Source organism: Rattus norvegicus, chromosome 14 (genome assembly GCF_021556685.1).
Source record: "Rattus norvegicus strain SHRSP/BbbUtx chromosome 14, alternate assembly SHRSP_T2T, whole genome shotgun sequence".
Lineage (NCBI taxonomy): Eukaryota > Metazoa > Chordata > Mammalia > Rodentia > Muridae > Rattus > Rattus norvegicus.
Genome location: NC_141547.1, coordinates 36103085 through 36129686, shown reverse-complemented (window position 1 = coordinate 36129686; position 26602 = coordinate 36103085). Strand labels below are relative to the sequence as shown.

Below are 26602 nucleotides of genomic sequence, written 5' to 3'. Positions count from 1 at the left end.
TTTGGTTGATAACCCAGGGAGGCCTGTTCTTTTCTAAAGGGAAACAGGAGGAATGGATGGGGAGGGGACAAAGGGGAAGGACTGGGAAGGAGAGATAACTGTGATCTGGATGTGATATATGAAAGAATAAACTGATAAAAATAATAAAAAAAGATGATGAAAAATCTGTTTACATTAATATATAACTAAATTTGATAGTGAAGGTATAGGAAAATAAGTCTTGCATTTGAACAAGTTGAGAACATACATAAAAATGAATTGGCCCTGGTAGCCATTCAAACATCTTAGTGCTTCTATTGCTATGATAAAACTCATGACCAAGGCAATATATACAAGAAAACAATTAACTTGGGGGTCTTAATTTCAAAAGGTTAGAGTCCATGATGTTAGAGCAAAGGCATGGTACCTGGAACAGATGAGAGCTCACATCTTGGTCAACAAGCAGGAGGCAGAGAGAGAGCTATCTGGAAGAGGTGTGGGCTTTTGAAATCTCAAAGCCTGCCCTCATTAACACACCTCCTCCAACAAGGCCATACCTCCTAATCCTTCTCAAACTGTTCCACCAACTGGAGACTAAGTATTTAAACACATGAACATATTTCAGCCATTCTCATTCAGACCACCACATACTGTAGAGTTAAGAGTGGACAAGTCTCCCCAGTGTCTTTGGAGACTTTCTTTAGTTCTGAAGCTTCTTATGCCAGGGCCATCCATGTCTTTTTTTCATGCCCTGAAGTTAAGACTTTAACTTAGAAACTGACTGTCATGGACTTTTACCCTCTACCATACTCATTTCCCTAGGTCCCCACTCTAGATCCTCCCGCGGATACTCTGCTACTATCTGACCTTGAGCCAGAACTTCATTCAGGCCAAGACTCAGTTTCCCCACTTAAAGTGAGGGATTTGGAAGAGCTTGGGTTTAGTCTATTTTCCATAACTCTCTTATTATGAACATTTTGCAAATTAAAATTCATTCTAAGAGTAGTATTTCTCCGAGGAGCACTGAGGCCAAGATAACCTCAGCAGTCTTGCTGACCTGCAAGAAATAACAGACAGTTTTTCCCCCAGGCTTGAGCTGGGGATATATAGAAATACTAAAATACCATTAGACCATCTGTTCTAAAATTAGTGCCTAGGAAAATGTCTAGAGTGTTTCTAAATCAGTCTCCTAGGAGGTGTAACCAACCGAGACCCATGAGTCTTGCATTGCTGGGTGGGGTTATGTGAGCTGGGGGTGGAATATTAATAACTGCGAGTCCTTGCAAACCGTGAGCAAATGGGGAGCCATTTGTTCTTGTTTTGCCTGAAATTCCGCTGCCTTTGAAGGGCGGATGTGTTTTGCTTTTCATCACATGGAACCCCGTGGTGAGACAGGCTACACTATTTTGGAATATAAGGATCTATATCCAAGCAACAACACACTGGAAACTGAAAAACAGCGCTTGGCAAAAGGGAAGGACCACTTTGACTATCAGGATGGCTATTTTAGAAAGGGTGGTTGTTCTTAATTGACGTGTGAAGTACATTTGGTGAGGTGTGAAAAAAGTCCCTGATGCATTTCAAGGGAAGGCAGAGAGTTCTGAGGTACCTCTCCAAGTACTCATCATCGACATATTTGATTAATTTGGAAGCACGTGACCACACAGCAAGAAGGACTTGCAGTATTTTTACTGGGAAGGATGTTTTTCAATCATTAATCTACAAAACATGTTGTTCATTTAATCTATAATTTCATTACTGAGTTTATTTCCAGGAAATTTCATTACGATACATCTAAAAGTATATAAATGTTTATCTAGAAAATTTTGACGATCATCATGAACGTAAATGTGTTAAATAGCTAGAGATATCCAAATAAACGTACATGGCCAGAGAGCTTTTATGAGTTATAAATCATATTTTTTTCTGTCAAGTTGAGCAACTTTAAAAAAATATTTCATATAAATTCTTTGAGAATTTTATGTAACCAACACCACCATCATGCAATATGACCAAATTTATCCTTTATTTCTCCCCCTAATGCCTACCAGATTCACCATCACCTCCTAACCACCAGTTTTGTGTCCTTTTGTTTTTAATATGCTATTAAGCCCAATTTGTACTGTCCTGAATTTGGGACCATCCACTAGAGTGTGCTTGACCTACTATAGACCAATTAAGGAAAATTGACTCTTCCTTCCCCCAAAGACATCAACTGTTCACAGATCCTCAGAGGTAAGATCTTAAGAATCCCCTTAACACCCTATGCTAGAATGTTGGTCTTGTGTGGGTAGCCACAGCTGCTATGTGGGCTCACGACTACAGTGATTGCATTAAGTCCAGAAGACACTGTCTTGTTCTGGTCCTTTCTGACTTCTGATTTTTACAATCTCTCTGCCCCCTTTTACAAAATGGTCCCTGAGCCCTGGCCAGGTGTGTGTGATAGATTACAGATGGTCCAGTGATAGATTACAGATGATCCATCCTTGATTAAGCCATGACCACTCATTTCCTTCTCTGCCCTTTGATGAGTTGTGAGTTTCGACACTAGCCATCATCTGCCGCCTAAAGAAATTTCTCTGATGGAGTCTAAAAGCTGTACTAATTATTGGATAGAAAGATACAAAGTTAGAGTATCTTATATTATAAATATAATGGTTATATTATGCCCACTGCAAAGAATAATAATGGTAGGTTCACTCCTGGGACCTGTGAGATTCCCTAACTAAGAATTCGTAGCCAGATTTACAATTGGAAGCACATGTTTCATGCTATGGATCAGCCCTTAAATTCAGTCAGAAACAGCTGGTTACCCCCATAGCACTCTTGCCACTATTGCATGGACATGTCTTTCCACACTGGTCATTGTTGTAGTTGACAAGGTTCACAGCTGAAGAAGCCTCTTGGTTACGACCACCCCCACGCCCACTGGGTACCTTGTGGGTACTTTTCTTTGGATTCCCTAAAAACAATCATTTCATTTAACAATAGTTAAAAAAATAAGAAATTAACAGTAGTACAATGTCTTTGAGCCAAATGCTGTTTAAATATGGCCAAGAGCTCATATCACAGCTGTCAAATTGTATTTTTAATAAACTGTGCTGAAATACTAGGAGAGCTTTAGATTCAACACTCCTTTTGTGGGTGTTGGAGATTATGATTTGTGGCTGGGAGAACTTAAAACATTACCCATCCTCTCTGCCTTCTACAGCTCCTGCCCGAGGAAGCCCCTGTCTTGACTGTGTTCTTTTAACTTACTTCTAACCACAGAAACTAATAGGATGACACTGCATTATTGATCTATATATGAGTATGATTCTGTCTCATTTACACTTCCCCACCCTTTTCTTCCTTGCTGACTTTGGCAAAGTGAATTTCCATACATATTAAGAAGACCCCCATGGTTGGTTTGATTCATTTTCCAACAGCCCTTGAGAAAAGGAAGCTCATCTAATGACTCGTGAACTTAGAAATGGATCCTTCCCCAGACAAGCCTTCAGATAAGACCTCAGCTCTAGCCAACACATTAATACACCCTGTGAGACGCTAGAGCAGAGGAGTCAGCTAAGTAACTGCAGTGTTCCTACTTCCACATGAGTTGTTTTACACCATCGGGAGTGGCTAATGCATAACCCAGCTATTGGTGATGACACAGCTTTTCTTGGCGCATCGCTTTGCAAAAATCATGATACTGAGTTCAGTGTGCTATTTATGGCTGAGTCTTCAACAGTCATTTTTAACACAATCCTACTTTTTCCCTTTTTAAACTGAATTGTTCAGCAAGCAGCAACATTCACAGAGTCAGAGTTGGACATCTCCCAAAACTGTGACCCTTCCCCAGTCATGAAGACACTGTTCATGTCTAAAGAGTCTTGCGAGATCATTTTCTCCTTTTCTGTTACGAGAAAACTTAAAACTTAAAACTTAAAAAGGAGATCTCAGGACCAAATACTGGCCCTAAAATTTTTACCTAGGTGATACCCTTTCACATACGAACCAGCATGATGCAAGAATATGAATGCCTCGGGGGTTGGGGATTTAGCTCAGTGGTAGAGCGCTTGCCTAGGAAGCACAAGGCCCTGGGTTCGGTCCCCAGCTCCAAAAAAAAAAAAAAAAAAGAATATGAATGCCTCACTGCTAGAAAGAGCAAGGCCACAGGCTACCTGGCGTCACTGTGAGGATCCAACAGCACCTCAAGTGACTGAAGAAACCTTACACGTCATAGAAGAGAGAGACAGAATGCTTACTTGGTCTCTACCTGATCTAGGCATAGGGATGAAGAGTAAGCGAGTGAAGGATGCTCTTCCATGGTCTCCCATCAGGAAAGAGACAACAGAAGGAGTCAGCATATTCCTGTCAGCATATTCTTTACCCTCTTTCGTCTGGAACTCTAACAGCTAGGACTTTGATTATCTCATCTTTATTTGTAATAATCATGGCTCTAGCATGGAAAAGACGACCCATTAAAGTTAGAGCTTGGCATAGTTTTCCACAAAAAAACTATTGACGAAAGCAGTGTTTCCTAGTACCAACAAGGGTTAGCGCAGTAGGGTGGGGACAGGAGTTATTAACACCTAAGTTTAAAGACGAAAGGAGTAATTGCTGGAACTTAGGAAGAGCCATCTAGGGAAGGCTGCTACTTGGGAGCCAGGTTCTTTCATATATGTGTGCAAGTTGGCAGAGAGGAATATGAGGTGACCGTGAGAGGTGGCTATTATGTGACCTTCCCATCCTGCATCCTGATCTACTGGTGACTCCCCTGGCATGAACCCAACTAAGAGCCCAAGTGTGGTCATTGCTAAAACAGTGTCTAGGGGAGAGCTGGTGCAAGGCATGTGGCAGCTGACTATGAAGGAGTAAATGAAGATTAGCAGCACACAGCTGCATGCCTCACATCCAACTGGGGCGCAACAAATACTTGTGGAGGGAGGAAACACGATGGCATGTCGAGTAGATGCTTCAACTATTATTAACATCTGGTAGGAGACTTTATAACTTGGAATCAGCAAATGCAGCCACTGCAGGTTTTGAGGGGTGCTGTTTGTTCATCTCAGGGGGACCGCTTCAGAAGAACATAGTTTGGATGGAAGCAAAATCCACCGTCCGTGGAAGGAAAGTGTCATGATTTCCACTCAAGCAAAAGTTACTCTTGTGGGCATCTTGAGCCAGAATAAGAAATAATCTGAATATTAAGACCGTTTTCATGCCTGTCCCTGTCGCATTAAGCTGATCACCTATTGATTTATTTGCTATTTTTTCATTAATTAATTCATTTATTCACTTCACATCCTGACTGCAGCCCCTCTTCCTCCTGGGCCCTCCTCACATAGCCTCTCTCCTCATATCCTCCTTCCCTTCCCTTGTTAGAAAGTTATCTCCCACCAATACAATATAAACTCTACAGTCAATCTATTGACTATCTATGGTTCCTGCATTGTCTTTGCAGTGTCTCCCTAGTATACAAGAGGGGACACCACAAGTAGCTGTTGTATAAATTATTAAAATGCACAAAGGATGGCTTAGGTGCCCCTGGGAATAAAACTATCAGTAGCAAATGTGGAAGGAGACCCATGACCACAGTGTCCTCTCCCCATCTAAGTGATCTGGACAAGGATGCAAACCTTTTGTGCCCTGCAGACCCCCTTTCCCCCACAACTGCAAAATCTCCACATGCCATTCAGTTTTAACATCCTTCCCACGTAATAGGAAAATGTCAGTAAAGCAGATACAACTCATAGATGGATTATCTTGTTTATTTGACAACCTTGGGGTTTCACTCTTAGGAGAGGAAAAACTCCAAGAAATGCCAAACGGTCAAGACATGTTGATTTAAGCCATCAGGAATAATACAAAGTCACAAAACAGCTCCTGAAAGAGTACCAAAAAAAAAAAAAAGGCCTGCTCACTGATGGGACACTGGTTATCTTTAGAATTTGTCACACTTTCCAAGACCCACAGGGTAAGACATAAACACACACAAAAGAGCAACTTGCAACTGTGGCATTCCTTTGCAACTTTCTAATTTTGTGTATCATCAAATGGCACCAACGGTAAGGGTCAATCACAAGTACTATCTCTATGTTGTAGTTATATACAGTTGATACCCAGAACTGTTGGAGAGAAAAGTGAGTGAACTCCCCCACTAAACTGGGTATGAATGTCCCAGACACTGGCAGCAACATGAAAAGACATTTTCAGAAAGATTTTGGCTGGCCTGATTCTCCAGTTTTACAATCTGGTAAAATAATAAAAAAAAAAGCAACCTGAATTATTCAACTGTAAATTACCTACACTTTGGACCATTTTGAGTCATCAGACAGAGTCTCACCTAAGTTGGCATTTTAGGCATAATAGCTCACCAATGTTGTCTGGCATTAAAGGGACATGTACCATGCTTGGCCAACTGCACACTGCTGACAGGTGGGTACGAGGTTAGACCGCTGCTTCCAAGTTAGGGTGCACCCTGGTAAGTAACCTGCAAACAACTCTGAATACTTAGCTACTAACAGGATTAGCGTCTACTTTCTTTGGCCAGTGACCTATACGTTGTTATATTATAACAATATGTACTATTATGTTATAACTTGATTATAATATAACTAATTTTGCAAATGCAGTCAAAGGTGACACAATAAGGCTTTTAAGATATAAAGTCTTTAGTAGGATAAAATAACAGTGTACAATTATTTTCTAGGGAATTATAACGTAATTTTATAGGATTTTATATGTTTAATGAATTCTCCAAAAAATGTTTTCATTTCTATTACACATTCAGAATTTAGCACAACGTCAGGGCTGCATGTACACAGGTGACTGTCACAGGCTGTGCTTTGACATTGCACTGCCACATAGGAAGTCTCATAGGAAGTATATACTGAGCAAGTGTGTTACTATTTAACTAAACATTATTAGGAAAGTTTAACTCAAAAATGTTGTGACAGCACCAGGCTTGCAAATCATAGAAACTGTTTTTAAAAGCTTTGTAGCTCTCTGTAGCAAGGAATGTGGATTTTTTTTCTTTTTTTCGGAGCTGGGGACCGAACCCAAAGAATGTGGATTTTCAAAAACCATCCCTACCGCTTACCGTTGTGACCACGTCCTGGAGCCATCTCAGGCTTACTTTGTAATATGATGAGGTTCAAACAAGAAATCTTGGTACCTATCCATCAAGATGTCAGAAAAGTGTGTCTGACATGTAAAAGGCTCTACATAATCAACGCATTCAACTTGATGAGTTTGGAAATCAACAAGTGAATCCATCACAATCACAAACACATAAATTCAGCCACTCTGCAAATGTCTCCTTCCTTCTTTTCCTTATACAAAACCTAGTGGGTTTCTTTGGGGGAGGGGGGGTACATTAAGAACGGGTAACATATGGTGAAAACAAGGGGCATCACTAGGCTGCCGTGAAAAGACAAATGGAAACTTGTGGTGTTCAGAGGAGGAAGGCTTCGCTAGGCCCGGGACCCGGAAGCTAAGGCGGTGATGGGAGAGGAGAGACCTCTGGACAAAGGGAACCGCATTGCACACAAGGCTGCTCAAAAGAACTTTTCAGGGTTTTGCTTTGTTTTTTGTTTGTTTGTTTGTTTGTTTGTTTGAGAAATGGAAAGGAAGGTCATTAAAGGTGAGGCTGGGTCCACAACGCTAGAGAGGCGAGGGCTTCAAAAGCTGGGGCGTGGAGTGTAGCTTGGAATCTAAATCTCACAGAAAGCCCACAAGGATGGAGTCCTGGTCAATCTGTTCTTAAATGATTAACTGACCCACGTGGCAGTTAGAGGACAGTGCGTCAGGAAGTGGAAAGAGGAGGGGACAGTAGAAATCTGGCATCTCTAAACACAGGATCACGTTGATATCGGCCCAGAAATCCACACACTCCGTCCATAACAAGACCCACTATTTAGGAGGAATTCATCTGCTAGACAGGGTAGACCATGCATGAACACCTTCTGTAAGTTGTAAGAAAGTGGGAGGCACGATCAGAACTGTGGTAACTTTGGGGGTTAGTCTCAGCAAGGGTCGACTTTCTTAAATTTGTATAACTTTATATTACTAAAAATTGTTACACTTAAAAAGTTAGTTCTCGTCTAGACTGGGGAAATAGCTCAGTCGGTGAAGTGCTTGCCACAGAAGCACAAGAACCCGAGCTCAGTTCATAGAACTTGGGTTTTAAAAAGGTGGGCAAGGTGCCATGTGCTTGCAAGCCCAGCACTGAGGAGTGAAGGCAGGACAGTATCTGGAGCTCACTGATGGGTCAGCCTGTCTACTCTGCAAGTTCCAAACAATGACAATCTCAGAAAACAAGACAGCTGGTTCCTGAGAAATAATACTGAGGTTGACCTCTCTGGTCTCCACAAGCAAGCAAGACTACACACACACACACACACACACACACACACACACACACACACACACACATACAGTCCATTTGAGGAAGTTCATATTTACTCTCCAACACAAACCTACAGGAATTTAGACTACTAACAGGAAATGGCCCTACATTTGAGATACATTTTTATCCTACTAAGTCCTGCCCACGTGATCACTTTATAGACTCCATCCTTTCTGTTAGACTTAGATACAATTTATCTTACTGAGGATTTTATGTCTTAAAAATTCTTTTGTCTCACCTTTGATTGCATTTGGAAAATTAGAATTGAATAGTTATATTAAAATATACAGATGTCATAATTTTGAGATACACTCTTTAATCTCTAGTCATCTTTCCACATAAACACATTTTATTTCCTTGCCCTGAGTAATTCTGTTAAAGCCCAGCCACAGATCAATACTCCTAGGGAGAAGGATCAATAGTCAATATATCACTTTTCTTACTTTAACTCATCCATTCACAGGTAAAGACTCTCCCTGCAAAGTGGTAGAAGATTTGAGTGAGGTCATGAGAAGTTAGAAAGGTTCCCAGACAACCTTCTGGAAGCTAAGTCAAAACTGATATTCCAAGCCAAATTAACACCCATCAAGGCTAAAAATTTGTTTTGTTTGAAGGAGATTAAAAAAGAAAAAGGTGACAGTTACCTATCAAAAGCACATAAAGACTTGGCAGGCACTTCTTGTATCAAACATTTCATCTACATCTAACACTAACGAACATTTTCTTGCTATCTACTTGATATTTTTAAGCAATACATTCTAATCTATGTACTTTAGAGCCATTCCAACGGTTTATCAGGGTTTATACTTTTAGATGATATGCTCCTCCACTGAATCCATATGTTCCCTGGCCTTTCAAATAGTCCCTGTTGCAGTACATCCATCCGCATTTGGTCAAAGCAAGCACAGTTCAAACTAAAGGAGACTAAACCCCATTGTTTCAACATACAATGTAATTAAACAGTAACTGTGGTCTCAAGAGAATCAAGTTAAAAACTATACTGTTTATACATCCCGCTATAATCTTTCAAAATTAAAATGTAATTGTTATTAAGTAGCTATTTTTTTCTGGGCTGGAAAACAAACACTTTTTCTTTATTTGAATCATATGGCCTATAATAGATGATACAAAATAGTGAAACATGAGAAAAATATGTTTGACCTTATAATGGTTTTCTACAATGCATGTACTTTGCCGAACTTGCTCTGCTAATTGAATTAGGCTGCAGTTCCCATCCACACACTAAAGGACAGCAGGAAGCGTGGCCTACAAGTCCAATTAGAAAACTAAATGTAATAACAAAAATAGGATCAGTCCCCAAAGAAGGCTAGAAAAGTAACTGTAAATTATTACTCATTATAACAGAAAATGGAAAATGCTCACACTGGTACAGTTATCAAAGGATAAATCAGGTCAGGGGGAAAACCAATTTAACTGAGAGAGCCCTGGAAACTGTGGGCAGCTCAAAAGTGCTTACTCAAGCAGAGCTGAGTGAGAATAAAGAGGTTCATCACGGTGGACCAGGTGCTTCCAGGACTCTAAACACACTGCCTTTCACTTTCTTTCTGCGTGCAGGCATGAGCCCACAGTGGAGTTAATCAAAAAATATACCCAAGTGAATTTTTTGGAAATGAAACAGAAACAGAATGAGAATCTAATTCCAAAAACCTTTGATATTTTATCTAACTTTGCTTCATTTGCTTATTTTTTGGCAATCCTTCACACATGGCATATATATATATATATATATATATATATATGTGTGTGTGTGTGTGTGTGTGTGTGTGTGTGTGTGTGTGTGTGTATGGATATATATGTATATATATGTATATACACACACATATATCATATATGTATATGTTATATGTGTATATATATGTATATACACACACACATATATATGTATATGTTATATGTGTATATATAATATATACGAAGTATACTTTTGTGGTCTCTACTTCATTAATTCTGCTTGTACTTCACAAATCACCACTTCATAGTTATCGTTAGCATTTATTGAGCTCTTTATAAGGGCCAGGCAGAGTCCCAAGCCTCACGTGTCATTACATCCTCACATTAATTATATAACATAAGTATAACTATTATTTCTCTTTTATGGACAAGGAGTTCATGACATACAGCTCCTTCAGCCTGCTTTCCCAACCACTGCTTCAAAATGAGAGGTCCACATCTGAATCTCTAGAACTGGGAATCACCTCACTGGACACAGGATCTTTGTGGGATACATTTACAAGTCTAGACGTGAGCTCTTATCCTAGATTGTGTAGGTGAGCCCTGACTCCAATGACACAGTGTTCTTATGGGAGACAGAAGAGTGAGAGATGTCAACAGTGAGGAAATGGTCCGTGATGGCAGAGACAAAACTGGAGGAACATGGAAACAAGGCAAAGGGGTAGAAATAATAGAAAACGGGCAAAAGGGAAATGGATTCTCCCCATAGAGTTCTGGGAACCAGATGGCCTACAGACACCCAGACTTTCAGCCTTCGGAACTATGGGGGAAGACATTTCTGTTGTTTAAGCCACCCAGCAGGTGGCAAGTTGTTAAAGCAACCCAAGAAAACCAATACAACCACCAACTGTGTTGCCACAGTCTGGGAAAATAAAGCATCTCTTGGTGGCCATCTTCAATTGTTTCTGTTGTGCAGGGCTCTCCGTGTGAGAGGCAAGCACACTGTGCCACTGACTCCCAACCACAGCCCACACAGGAGTCTCACATTTTAACCCGTGGGAAAGATCAAGTCCACCTTCTCCTTCTGTGTGTACCACGAAGTCACCCACTGTACCTGATTCCCTGATAATTCAAGTTTCACCGAGTTCTGCACAGCTCAGCCTCTACTGCTTCTGTTCCACCTCTATTCGAAGGTGACAGGTGCTTCCCTGGTGCTTAGGGTACTTTACACACTGCTTAAACTGTCGCAGACAACATGGGATGGAGTCATACCCGGATTACCACTCTGAAAAGTTCCTAACATTTCAATCCAGGAAATAATTCACGTTATTACATGTGAATAGGTACTAGCATGTGTTTTGAAATTGTCCAAATACACGCAATGCTTCAAATAACCATGACTCTATTTGAGTTGATCAACTGTTATTGAAAATTATTTTTATCTTCTTTAATAGTTTCTGTTTGCCCCTCCACATCTACTCCCTAACCCAGCACTAGATCTCCATGCTGATGAGAAGAACCATTCAGAATGCCACTCATAATAATTTAAATAAGGTTTTTGGATTTCTTGGCTTATGATATTTAATGAGATTCTGGATTTCACCCATTGTACTGGATGTTGTGGTGCCCCTGCTGGATGACTGGAGAAGAGAGTTGAGGTATTCATCCCTTCCCCTCACTCTTAGCTATAGGTATCCAATTGCTTCGAGCCTTTTCTTCTCTTTAAGCCTGTGGCAGTAGAACTACACCTTCTCATCACGAGAGCTTGGTACTTCTTATTACTAATTGTTCTCTCCCCTCCCTCTGCCCCACACACCTCCATAAAAAGCCTCACTAACAAACATTTCAGCTATACCATTGAGTACACTTTCACCCTGTCAGACCCTCACGGAAACAGCAATCAAGTGTCCCCAGACAGCATTATCAAAATATGAATAATTTCTCCCCGTAAAAAACGAATCTGGATTTTCTAAATACAGAGACTTGCAATTAACTATGACAGATGCAGGTCCCTTCTCCCCCTTGAAAGCAATAAAGAGAAGAGTTAGTAACGGGATGATTTGTTCCTCTTGGACACTTGTCTCTAAAATAACTGGGCTCTTATCTTTGAATGATACGATTCCAAAATACCTGTCATCGCCATCAACAATGCACTTGGGGAAGGCGAGGCTACAGCCAAAGAGCAGGATGTGTTGATAGCAACCGAGGCGATGGAGGTACGTGAAGAACTTGAGGAACTTCTCCGTGTCCATATTTTTGACAATTGGCAAGAGGGGTGCCAGCGTGCTGTGGTAGGGCAGAATTTGACACTGTCTGTGAGTGATGTTCACGCAGGTGCCTGGGAAGTGGAGACACTCATAGTTAGAAGTCGAATAAGAAATCTGTGTCAATATGCTTACGTGACATGATAGCTTAGTGATCTTGTAATACGTCATATGTCCCTATACTATCATACAGTCAATTATACACATAGGTATATGTGGGTACAACAGTGAAATCGGCTTAGTGATATTTTTGAAGGGGGAACAGGTGTAGAAAATTCTCTCGTAGGGAACTGCTGCAGAACACCTACCTGGGAAGGATGCATGAGGGTATTTAAATACCCACATCCTGTGACATCCCAAAGCCACTTAAAGGAACTTATCATAAGAAAACAATCCTGGTTATGGATGTCAATGTGTGTACATAGATCATACTTAGTTTACTACTTTTCAAAGATAGAAACCCAAGCCTTCAACAGTGGAGATGGATTTAAATATGTGACTCTAGACAATAGAATACTTAATTCTAGGATCTGTGAAATGCTTTGGAAGAGTGTTTAATCATATGGAATGGTGGGCATAAACTAATAAGTAAAATCAGCACTTTATGAAAGAAATCAGTCCACCAAATACATACAATGATACACGGGTCTATGTGCAGCGTACAGCACACTTCCCAGTCATCTCTGGACCTCCGACCTTGCTTTGTTTCACAGTCCTGCTAGGCACTGTCTCATTCATGACCCACACAATTCTACCACCTCAAGAACTTGCCTGCTTACTCTAACATAAATCAAAATATTGACATGGGTTCCTATAATGGAATTTTGAGAGACTTTATTTTTCATTTTATTCTATCCTCTTGTCTTGGTTTAATAACCATTTAGTGCTTTAAACTAATTTGAAGTTGTTATTTATGCAAGCTAATATTTTCAAAAAACAAAATTCACAAGCTTCAGAAATATAGTGAAGCTATTAAGTCGCTTTTAATGGAGGAAAAAATAGGAGGGGAATTTCAGCAAAAACAGGAATATCTCTGCTGGGTACTATATCATTTCCAGAGAAATTATGATAATGTTCTCTCAACACATAAGGTTAAATTCACATTAACAAAACTGGTGTTGACAGAGAAGCCTGCAGTTTAGTAAGATGACCAAAGCCAGCCTTCCATCTGTAACAGAAGATGAATGTCCCCTAGTGGAGCCACCCACTCTTTCAGACACAGCTCGGAGTCTACTTTGAATTCCCTCCTATTTCCTTCTAAGCACACTTCTCATCCTACTCTTCTTCCAGTTACTCTGAACACCTATCAGAAACCCTTCCCTGAAATGAACAGACTGTAGTTATCTGATCAAAGACCCCTATACTTCTTCAAAAGATACCACCGTCCATTTTTAGAGGATATTCACTGACCACTCAACCGTGCTGAGCGCAGTGGTACAATGCGGTTTCCATTTTTGAAGGCAGCTGGAAGTAGATGTCTCTGTACACAGAACCTCAATGTAAACATGACAAAGAAGTGAAAGCCGTGACACTTTCATGCGCCTCCTTATCTTCAAACTACAAAATGAGAATGAAGAACTGGCAGAACAAGGAAATGTTCCAATAGATACTAGAATAGAAACACACACACACACACACACACACACAGAGCTGAGATGGGACATTCTGGACAGGTTTCATGAATATGTCACTCAAGCTACTTGGGATGAAAGTTAAACACTTTAATGTGGAAAACAAACCACTGCAGGTTGGAAGAACAGGAAGACAGAACCACCTCTGTGTGCACGAAGCTCTGGTGAAGTTCCTGTGAACGAGCTGACAGTAAATGTTTCTCCATCAAAAGATGAAATGACTTAGAGGAAATCTAGACACTCATCATTTGTTGAGAACCAGCTTGGTGCTGAGAACCAGAAGAAGCAACCATATCTCCTGGGCCACAGCTATCTCCCTTCCACAACCCAGTCTGAGGAAACTCAATTTCAGAAGACTAACACCGTCCTTCCAGGACAGCCATGAAGACCAACTTCTAGACTTCTGAGTAGCTTCTACCTGGAGGCGCATCAGAGTTAATATATTAAAAGCAGTTTCCAAAAACTAATTACTAATGTCCTAAGGGAGGAAACAGCTAAAAAGAATATGTAACAATGTCGGTGTATCTGTCAGACCATCTCCTGTTGCTGATACCAGCATACCATAGAGTATGTTACAAAGAGAGAAGTCTACTTTGCCTCATGTTTCTGGACGCTCTGGAGGTAGTGTGGGGTCACATCTAGTAAGGACCTTTGTGTTGGTGGTACTCTCTGCAGAATTCTATGGTAGTGATGAATTATGACTATAAATCTTTAAAAATCTCAAATAATTTACGTAGACATAAAGAACAATTTCTTATATCCCTAACTAATTTTCCAAAGCACCATTTCATCAAAAAGTCAAGCCTAACACTATAGCACAAATTTTCTCATTACAAATGAAGAAGGCACAGCGTCCATACATATGTACTTAGAATGATAATGGGTAGATAGACAATAGGCAGACAGAAAGATTAAAAGGTGACTTACAGAAGCACACAAGGACAGTGCTGGCTGGTACAATGACCATGGAGACTGCTTTATAATCACAAGTGACAAGAGAAGATTATAAAACTTAAGGTTGGGCAAGAACACTCAACAGACCTAGCTAAGAATCCACTCATGGCCAACAAATATAAAAGGGAATTATGTTCTAAGGATATTAACTTCAACTCTTTCACATGCACACAATGGTGTCTATTGCGTATTGTCCCTCCTGCTTCAACATGTGGGTCAAATATGACTTCTTCCTAGAATAATCCATTGTCTTTGAAACACGTATTGTATATGTACCCATTCTCCCCAGCAGAAATTGATTTCCTAAGCCAATTACATGCTGTGCACCATGAAAAGTCGTTTCTCTGTGGGGATGTGGACCAGCCTTTTGAAAGGGGTCTCATTTAAGCTACTACAACATCAAACTTGCTTTTCACAGGGTGGGGACAAGCTATTTTTCTTTCCTGCCAACTTAGTAGTGAGTCTCATGGAAATTAGAGGTCAGGATTGACGCACTCAAGCACATACAAAATACAGAGGACATAATTGGCCTTAGTGTTCCTTATAGACATCGTTAATTGATTAGTGTATTTCGTATTGAAGAAGTTTCATCAAGTACAAATCTGGGAAGGGGAACAGAAAATTGGATCACGAAGGAAGAAAACTAGCTCAGGCTCAAATGTGTTCCTAGTGAAATGTTGAGTCTCACTGGGGCCTTCATTCTAAAGCACTGTTTCTGTTAGCCATGAACCAGTAACAGCTGTCAGAGTGTGCACTGACTAACAGAGAGCTTCCACTCAAGAGAACGCTAAACTGTGAGAGCACTGTGCACCTGGCAGCTATGCTCATGATTCGGGAGTTTTGCCTCCACAGCCCAACAGAGCAGTTTTCTAGATGAGATTGGGTTTGTCCCTGATCCTATCTCATTGATTTAGACACTAGGATTCTAGTGCCAGACTTAGAGACTAAAGGTTGGTCTTCTGTAGAAATTTCCCTTGTAGCTTGCAAATTATAAGCGCTGTTTTGTCAGAAATCCGGGACTCAGGAATTAGGGAGAGTCAGAATTCATCTGAATGTGAGTATTTTAAATGCAGAGCAAGAGTAAAAGGTTAAGTAGTCTAAACTAGCACAGATGGTGGTTAATTAGTCTAAACGCACAAAGGCAATTCAAGGTTCTGAGTAACTAACCTTGAAATGATGTTTCTCTGGTCTGGAGACATGGCTCAGAGGTTAGGAACATGAGCTGCTCTTCCAAGAAAACCAGGGATTCAATTCCCAGCACCCACATGGTGGCTCCTAACCATCTGTAAATCCAGTTCCACGGGATCCTATACTTCTGATCTCCACAAACGCCAGATAAACATATGATACACAGACATACATGCAGGCAAAATATTTATATGTATAAGACAAAATAAATGACTCTTAAAAAGAGTAAAAATAAATTTTTAAATGGTGATATTCATAGACTGTCTTGTCTAGAGAAGAAATTTAAGAGTTTATGGGAGGAAAATACCCAGATTCATTTCCTAGACATTTGACACTCCGTCTTCCCATTTTACCAGTAGTATTCTTTATCATCTGTAAGCCCAAATGGGCTCATTTTTGATCGATGCAACATAGTAAATGGTGTGTTTGATTTTGACTCCTATTTATTTCAACAGAGCTTTCTTTTAAATACTTGTTAAAATTAAATAAAATCTGGTTTTTTAAATAAAAAAAATAGTTGTAACAAAACCACCAAGGCAAGAGCTGTTCAAATTTTTAAAAAGTTAAAAATCTGTTTTCTTTAGAATTTTGCTATCTACTGTCTACTATCGTATCAGGGAAACATGGGTGGAGCTTCTGTTTGCCTTGGTACAATTGCATTTAATTAAAGAATAACTAGTCTGAACATCACACCAGGAGAGAAAATTATACCCGAGACATTAGTTTGCCTTAATTTGCCCAAAATGTATTATTTTAAGCACGGTTTTACCTCATAGGTCCCCCTGGCAATGGCCCTACTTTTGTTTGCCCTGTCTCCAGAGCCTGTGGATCTGTGAGATCAAGAAGCAAAGCTCTTTGTACACAGCCTTGCTCAGTGGTTTGGGGAGAAAGTCGTGACAGAGTTGGCCTTCTTTCCAACCCTGGCTCCTCTCATAAAGTCTGGTGTTAATTTGGATGCTACTTCCCATGCGGTCCTTTGTGTGGTGACATGGCTGTGAACATTCTCAAGTTCGCTCCCATCTGTGTATTTTTGTGCTCAGTATTGACCGAGCAACCATAGCCCTTCAGGGCATTGTCCTCAACCCAGTCTCACGCATTATTAGTTCATTTGCTCTGCCTACAGCTTGTTATCTCAGATTCACAGCTGAGGAAACAAGGTGGAGTCCTTTCCCTGACAGTCTACACAGCTGGCAAACGGCAAGGCCCATCTACCTCACTCCCTGCTCAAAGGCCCTTCCAGAAGCAGCTGCCTCCTCACCAAGCATCTTCAGCATCTTCTCACCTAATTTGTATCCGTTTTGAAGAGCCCCACATACCATTGGTTTGAGTTCCACAGAGGTCTCTCTCCTCACATGACCAATCTCTATTGAACTCCTAGTGTGTGTCAAGCACTTTTCAAGCCACAAAGAAAATAGTAAGAAGTGAGCAAAGCCCCTGCCTTTGTAAAGTCGTGGTCTGGTGGGAGAGGAGACACAAAACAAATACACACTTCCTGGCCTATACAATGAGACACATGCCCATGATTCTGTTGCTCAGAAGAAACCAAATAAGGGACGTACCTCCCTAGAGAGAGATGCTTACCCACAACCACCCTATTCTTACTAAAAATGAACTGAGGACTATTGTTAGTCAGAGTCAAATGGAGTCTCTCTGCTAGCCCTAACAATTATGTAATAAATTAATCCTGGATGTTATCCACCAAGACCTCTTATCTCTGATTGATTAAATAAAACCTGGCAAGAGTAACCATCACAAAAGACTGGAAGGACCACAGCCTTGCACAAGAGCCACTGCAAACTCACACAAAACTGTATCTACAGGAACATCTATGGGGCAGCCATTTCTTTCATCCTGGACTGATACTCTTCCTAGTCACCCTTGTATAACTAACTACTGTAGTCAAGGATTATTATTGCAAAGTGTGCAATCCCTGTTCCACCTAACCAAAGCTTCCACTCGCCTCCACTTCTTGGAATACACACAGTTCACAACGGCAAGCATATTCCCGTAGCCTGGCTTCGCTACTCACAAATGAACTTAATTAATATTTGGAGAAACTCTGATTAGTATCAGAACTGACAGTTTTGAAAGTAAGTTCCTCCTTTAAGAAATATCCCAGAAGGAGAAGCCCTTGGCCCTGCCAAGGCTGGACCCCTCCATTGCAGGGGAATGTCAGGGCAGGGAGGCCGGAAGGTGGGGTGGGTGGGGAGGGGGAACAGCCTTATAGAGGAAGGGAGAGGGGTTAGGGGAGGAGGTTTATGGACAGGAAACCTGGAAAGGGAATAACATTTGAAATGTAAATAAAAAATATCCAATTAAAAAAAAGAAATATCCCAGAATATTCAAGCTGGGGAAAATGTAAGATTCAGAAGCCAAAAGGAACAATATGATCCAGCTCTTTGATTTTCTCTGAAGTTATATTTTCACTCATTCTTCTTTCTGTTCCCTGTCTTCATTGTTTCTATAAGATACTTAAATTGTCACCACTTTATATTATTTTCTGAGGAATCATAATCATTAAATGAGATCATCAAAAGGGAGCACTTCCCTTCTTGCCATTGGCTGAGTCATAGCACCTAGGCTGGCCCTGGAGGGTAAAGTGCCACAGCAGTGGTCTGATTCAGAGAGCTAACCTTTCCAGACAGCAAACATACTCCAGGAGCACCCCATGTAAAGTGCCCCTGCATCTTTTCACAATATGTCGGGTATTATCTTCATTATAGCATTAACAAATATAGATGGACCTGGCCTTCATGATGTTAGGTTCCGATAAGTGCATTGAAAATTGCCGACTATCAGCCAGGCATGTTGGCACAGATTGTAACCCTAGCTACCAAGGTGTTGGTAGCAAGAGAAACACACGTTCAAGGCCCACATGGACTACAAAATGAGCTCAGGGCAAGCCTGCACGACTTAGTGAAATCCTGTCTCAAAGTAACATGAAAAAAATATTAAAAGAGGGCTAGGGAATTGTTCCGTGGTTGAGTGTTTGTTTGACCTATGTGAGAGCCTAGGGATCCCTGTCAGTACAAAAACAAAAGTTCATTTAGTCAAATGTATTTGTTATGTGTAATGTAGCAGTATGGAGCCAGCACCAGTTGCTTACCTGTGTGAATAGGTGGCTGACTGGGAGCTCAGGTTTCGCCACTGCCCAGAATCACAGGAGAACATAGTATTGCACTCTGCCAGAGCAGGAGAAAAATTTCCCAACTCAAAGTAGATTTTCCACTGCACGCATGGCAAAGAAACGAAAGTCAACCAAATGAAGGTCCCTTAGTGACTTATTCCCATTACCCTCCCACATTGGAGGGATGAATTCTTCGCTAGAATGTCACTGGGGGTATACTCAATAATTATTCAATGAATGTAAGATGAGGCTAAATTGGAAAAACTCTTGGATTCAAAAGACTTCTTTATCGAATGATAGCCAAGTAGTTATAGAAAGCCAGGACATCTGAGACACAATGGCCTTGCTGCAGCTGACTGACACTGCTGCTGTTGTTTTCAATAACCCGTTCACTTGAGTCTTGACAGTGTGGGAAGTGGCCCCATGCTATTCCTTTCTTAAGATCTACTTCTGTCTTCAACTACTGACTAGACAGTATCTCTGTAGTTGAGAGGGGAGTGTCTCTCTCCTGTTTCTACAAAGCTACACCCTTTGTCATTCTAGTTGGCTTCAGCAGGAGATCTCAAGAGTAAAGGCTATTTGAATCAAATTCAAGAGAGGGAGAAATATGAAGAGATAAACACAGTACACAGAGTGCCACAGAGCACCCTGAGGACAACGGAACACAAAGAACAGGACTGAGTGAAGAGAGTAGGAGGCTCTGTAAACTCTTGGACTTAGGTAAAAGCTCTTGGCCTGAGAAACAGACCACTTACTAAGTTGAGAAAGACCATGCACGTCCTTTTGGGTCTGAGTTACTTCACTCAGATGATATTTTCTGGTTCCATCCACTTGCCTACAAAACTCACGTTGTCCTCCTTCTTAACAGCTGAATATTATTCCATCGAGTAAATGAACCACATTTTCTGTATCCATTCTTCCCTTGTGGGACATATGGGTTGTTTCCAGCTTCGGGCAGATAAGGCTGCTATAAGCATAGTGGAGCATGTGCCCCTGTGGTATCGTGGGGAATCTTGCCCAAGGGTGGTATGGTTGGGTCCTCAGGTAGTTCTGTTTCCAGCTTTCTGAGAAACCTCCAGACTGATTTCCAGAGTATTTGTACCAGCTTGCAATCTCACCAGCAATGTAGGAGTGTTCCTCTTTCTCCACATCCTCGTCAACAAGTGCTGCCATTGAGTTTTGATCTTAGCCATTCTGATCGGTATAATGTGGAATCTCAGGGTTGTTTTGATTTGCATTTCCCTGATGACTAAGGACTTTGAACATCTCTTTAATTGTTTCTTAGCCATTTAAGATTCCTCTGTTGTGAATTCTCTGTTTAGCTCTATACCCCAGTTTTTAAACAGGGTGATTTGGTTTTTGGAGGTTAAGTACAGAATACCTAGGATACAATCCACAGAACTCAAGGAAGTTAACAAGCAGAAGGGCCTAAATGAGAATGCTTCAATGCCACTTGGGAAGGAAAAAAATCCCTGGAGGCAGAGGGAGGGAGGGATCTGAGTGGGAGAGGGGAGGGGAAGGGGAAAAGATAAACTTGATCAGGTCTGGGGGCGTGGGGGAGACAGGAGATAACCCCTGAGGGCTACCGGAAAGAATGGAAATATGCAAACTTTTGGGGTGGGGGGAGGTGGGAAGATCCTCTAGAAAGTACCAGAGACCTGGGAGGTAAGAGAATTTCTGGACTCAGAAGGAAGGATATTAGATGAAATGGCCAACAATGGGGAGAAGGAACTTGTAGAGTCCACCTCCGGGAAAAAGACAGGGCATCAAGAGGAGGGATGGGGTTGCCATCACACAGTCAAAAATTCTGACCCAAAATTGTTCCTGTCTGAAAGAATTGCAAGGACAAAAATGGAGAAGAGCCTGAGGGAAAGGAGGTCCAGTGACCCGTCCAAATTGGAATCTAGCTCAAGGGAGCCTCCAAGGCCTGACACTATTACTGATGCTATGTTATACTTACAGACAGGAGCCTAGCATAGCTGCCTTCTGAGAGGCCCAACAAGCAGCTGACTCAGACAGATGCAGGTACTTACACCCAACCAATGGACTGAAGTCAGAGACTCTGTAGTTGAATTACAGAAAGTCTGGAAGGAACTGAGGAAGAGGGTGACCCCAAAGGAAGACCAGCAGCCTCAACTACCCTGGACCCCTGAGATTTCTCAGACATTGAACCAACAACCAGGCAGTGTACAGGAGCTGGTCTGAGGTCTGGGGGGAGGAGGAATAGGATGAAGAACTGTGGGAGGGCAGACCCAGAGGAGGCAATGACTGGATTGTAAAAGGAATAACAGTAATAAAAACAAAACAACAACAAAACAAACAAACAAAGCTGAGAGATATCTCTTAAAGCAAAGGTAATAGTTATTTTTCTATGTGCTGTGGCTAAATGCCTCAGAAGCAACTTGAGGGAAGAAGGGTTTATCTCATCTTACATCCATCGGGGGCTGTGTTGGGGGACGGTGTGTTGGGGGAGGGGCAGCTGTCACTGCAGCAGAAGCCTGAGGCAGTTGGGCACTTTGCATTTTCAGCCAGGAGCACACAGAGATGAATGCTGGTTCTCCACTAGCTGGAACCCCATACCAGGGAACAGCACCACATACATGGGTGTGATCTCTCTCAATTAATCCAATCTAGACTATCTCTTTCATTCCTGGAACGGACTGGAGACTCAGAAACAAATCCACATATGCGTCATCAGTTACTTTTTATAAAGATGCCAAGAATCTGTAGATGTAAGATGATCTCTTCAACCATGTTTAGAAAAATGGATACTGACATACTGACTCATTAAAATGGATCCTGTTCTCACACCATATTCAAAAACCAATTCAAAATGGATCAAAAACTTAAAGGTAAAATTTGGAACTGTATGAAGACTCAAGAACAAACTACAATGGCATAGGCCTGAGCAATGACTTTAAAAATATATTATCCAACATGCAGAGAACACAAGACAGACAAACGGTGTCCCGTCAAGCTAAGAGCTTTCTACACAGAAATGGAAACAGTCAACATTACAAAGTGGCCCCTATGAAGTAAGAGAAAATATTTGCAGACAGGAAGAATGAATGTGGTAGACCAATTGTATAACACTATGATATAGGTACTGATATTGTATTAGACCTGTTGAAAGTTGTTAAAAGATGCCTGGTATGTATCATTCGTACATACATACATACATACATACATACACATACATAAATGTCAGTCACAAAAAGAAACTCAGATAATATGACAACAGCTTTTCCTCATACTTCATAGCCAGGACTTTGCTTTGAGGAGGAAATGGGTTGCAAGTCCTCACCTATGACCCAATTAGACAGAAATTAGAAGAAGCCTTAGAGTCTGTTCCCTGCAGTACAGCAAAATGAAGTCAGGTCAGAAACACATCAACTGATCGGAATGATGAAGGTCATCCACCATTCCATAACTTACACAAAAGGGAACGTTCTGCCAGTCCTTCCTGAGACTACCCGATTTGAAAGGAGCTGTTTTATGATAAGACATCATAAGACATCATAGGTACCAAAAGTTTTAGCCAACAGTTGTTGCAATAGTGGAGTAGCCCATGTAGAAAGTGCTCCAGTAGGAAACCAAGTATTATGGAAACCTTCACAGAAATGCAGCAAATGAAGAGAAGAACAGGCAAGTCTGTGATAAAAGGGATATAAGTTTGATGTAATGAAAATATGGAAGCTATAGAATATAGCCTTAAACTAAAATATATTTTATAATTATAATTAAAACTTAATCTGGAGGAAATAGGGTGTTTTATTATAACATTAAAATTGTATAATATATATATGTGAAAAATCTTATAAAACTTGGAAGTGGACATAGTCATCAGAAGAGGTTTTCATAATTAACATAATTATAAACACATGTTCAGAATCTGTTCAACTCAAACACCACGCGCAAATATGAGGCGAATGCTGCTGAGCGGTGAGAAGGAATAATACGCGACAACACAAAAGCATGAGGAATGGTTTGCACCAAGTGTGGACAGACAGAAAGCTTTGCGTTTGGAAAATTCACCACCGTACTCATTTCCACTACAGCTGTATAGACAGGGTTATTCTCCAAAGACACAAGTAACAGCAAGCAGACTCCCATTGATGAGGCTTCCCAAATCCCTGAGATAGTCAGCAAATCGAATGATTGGGGCCAAAAATCATGCACAGTATCCACTTTCTTTCAGAACCACATGGTAACGCACGTAGGGAATCACATTGCTCAGCTTGGGCTGAGTTTTCACTTGGTATCTGAGCCTTTGGTTTCTAAAGGGTCACTTCCTGCTTTGAGGTTAGCCGGGATTGTTTTAGCCCTGCTGATGGCATGTTTTATGTTCTAATCGAATCTAGGTTATTGGGCTGTTCTTCCTAAAGGGGAAGTGATGGTGGATCTGGAGAGGACACATTTGAGCCACAAATCTTTTCAGCATGACTTATCTGGTTCTTGTTTGCTCTAACTATCAGCCCTGGGAACATTACCTTTAGGGGTACCTGTTACATGGGGGATATATCAGGATTTGCTTAGGAGAAAGGTTGAAGGACGATCCCAGAAACGGTGGTGGTGGTGGTGGTGGTGGTGGTGGTGGTGGTGGTGGTGGTGGTGGTGGTGGTGATAATGATGATGATGATGATGGTGATGATATTTAAAAGGTGGCACAGATACTGTTCCCTTACCTCGTCCAAAGCCTAGCACTGCTCATCAGATTATGTTTGCTGTCTGGGAAATCTGATACATCCCAGAGAAAACATGAAAAGACAGGGTAGGGAAGAAAGGAGCTCTGGGAAGCATTTCCTTCTCTCTCGGTAGCTGTCCAAGTCTTCACCAGAAACCTGGCTCCCACGTGAGCATCCCACAACTGGCATAGCAATTTACTTGTTCATAGTGAGATGCTTATACTGGTCATGTCGAAATCTCCCAACTTTACTTTTAGCCTGGATAATTTGATTTAATCTGTAGAAGGGGGCCTGGTCAAACTCAACGACTGGCCATTTGGATGCAATCCTGGTACTCAATGGAATACTTAAGAGTAGATGTTCATGGGTCATGACTATAGCAACTTTGTAAGTAACCCGAAAACCCAAGGAGCCGGGAGGCTAGCTAAACACCACAGATTACTTTCCTCTAGATGAAGCATCCTTCCTTCATTAAAATGCAGACCTTAGCAGTCAGACAAAGAATTTGGGCTCTCTATGAACTGTCTAAGAGAAAAATAGCATCTCTGTCCTAGAATCTCTGATTGAAATTTTGAGTAATTCATTTACCAACATGAGCAACAAATACAGAAAACAATACATAAATCATAGATACTAATGAATCAGCATAGAGATGCTGCAGACATTCCCAGACACTATTTATGTTTCATCCCGTTAGAAAATTTTGGCTTTTGACCAATTGCTAGTAATCACTATTTAATGTGTTAATAAATAAGCAGGGATTTGACAATTTAATGTGTTTTACATTTCTAACATGTTAGTGATTACATTGAATTATTACCCTAATTATTTTAACTCTGTGTTATTTACTTTAGGATCAAACAATTATTCTGGAAAGGTGTTTGCCTTCTCCAGATTGCCAAAGGAGTCCTTGGCAAAAAGCATTAAGAATTCTGCCATAGAGCATCAGCGTTTCAGGAAACCTGACACAGATAACTGGGTCTGGGGTTTGATGCCTCTGTCCTCACGCTGAAAAGTTGTCATTTAATATACAACATTTTTCACATGAAGAAAGTTGCATGGGCATGCAGATAAAAGCCCATTTCTGGATGTTATGAAATATATAATTGAAATTTAAAATTTTTAAATTACTTAGTTATTAATTAATATGTCTTCTGTCTGCTAAAATAACCTAAATACCAAGTTGGGTGCGGTAACATAAGTTAAATACTCAGGAAGCGTCTACCACACTGATCTTGGCGAAGTGAGTGTATGGCCATTTTTCTTTGTTTGAGCCATTACAAAGGCAACCTTCGGAAACATGTTTGGTCTGCAATAGAGAAGAAGACCAAGTGTGCATCATTCCTTTCTTATAGCTATCAGATGATCAAGCAATATAGCTATGTAAGCAGTGATATAATCATGTATAGGAACTCAAGCAAGCACTGAAACACCATAGTGGTGACTGTTACATTTTACTTTGCCACGTGATACTTATTTTATAACACTTTAAAGGAAAATATATAATTTTTACATGGAATTCTTAGATCATTCAGATGCATGCCAAGACCCAGACCCAAGAAAATGAACAAAGCAAATTGGTATGATGATGACAATGACGATGATGACGGTGATGACGATGATGATGATGATGATGATGATTTCCAAGACAGTTGGAGGCTTCAATACATACTATCCACAGTGAATTAAACAACTAGACAGAAAACTATTAGGAAACTAGAGAAAGAACATGTTTCTACTTCCCTTATAACCCAAAGAAAATTGGAAGCATGTGTCCATGCCACTGCTTGTACAATAATCATAGCAGTGTAGTTCTCGGGTGTTAAAAGGCAGGAGCAACTCAGATACCTATCCTTGGAAGGATGAACAGGTGAAATATTACATAGCCATTCGATGGAATATTACTTAGCACTAAAAAAGGGCTGAAGTCATCGGACCTGATATGGATGCATCCTGAAAGCATGCTAGGAGAAAGAAACCTGTTGTCTGATACACTTCCACATGTGTCCAACTTTGGAACATTTTTTAGACACCACGCTGTCATTGACAAAGCTCACACAGAGGGCCACACAACTGAGCTACAAAAATCATTCCATAATGTGCTAAGTCACCTCTGAATTTTGAGGCACATTCATAGCTATCCTTGGCTAGATGTAGGCTTGACATACCTGCAGGTTTCAAAATGAATAAGCCTACGGAGGCATAATCAGATTAGTTTAAGCTAAGGATTGTACAAAAAGGGAATATGAAGCAATAGAAAGAGTGTTTTTGCAGCCAATAAATAAATAAAATAAAATTAGGTAGTAGTAATAATCCACACAACTTTATAAATACATTAAAAACTGCTGAATTGGACACATCAGGAAGGTGGACTTAATATGTTGTTGATATCTTAGGAAGCAATTACAGTCTTTATTAATTTGTTCTTTGCCAATCTGACCCTTGTATAGAATGCATTCTGACCACAGAGCTCCCTCCTGTGTCTCTTACTCATCTTCCACCCCTACCCTTCCTCCCACCAAACTCCCACTCCACTTACAGATCCTTTTGGTTTGGTTTTGCTTTTTTAAAAGCACTTATCCGCGCGCCCCCCACCCCCCGCAAGGGCTGCCTACAAGAGATCTAAGTAGAGAACAGAACATGAAAAGTTCTCAGGACACCAATCCATTTTCCAACCCTTCACCAGAACA

The 26602-nt window shown here is 40.8% G+C and overlaps 1 protein-coding gene across 2 annotated transcripts in view; it reads right to left on the bottom strand.

Moving 5' to 3' along the window:
- The window catches only part of Corin (corin, serine peptidase), a 208662-nt gene that overhangs the window by 130506 nt on the left and 51554 nt on the right, over nt 1–26602 (bottom strand). For both annotated transcript variants that reach the window (XM_087582498.1, NM_182473.2), the window contains 1 exon segment: nt 12194–12401. In XM_087582498.1, the coding sequence (XP_087438624.1) occupies nt 12194–12401 (208 nt within the window).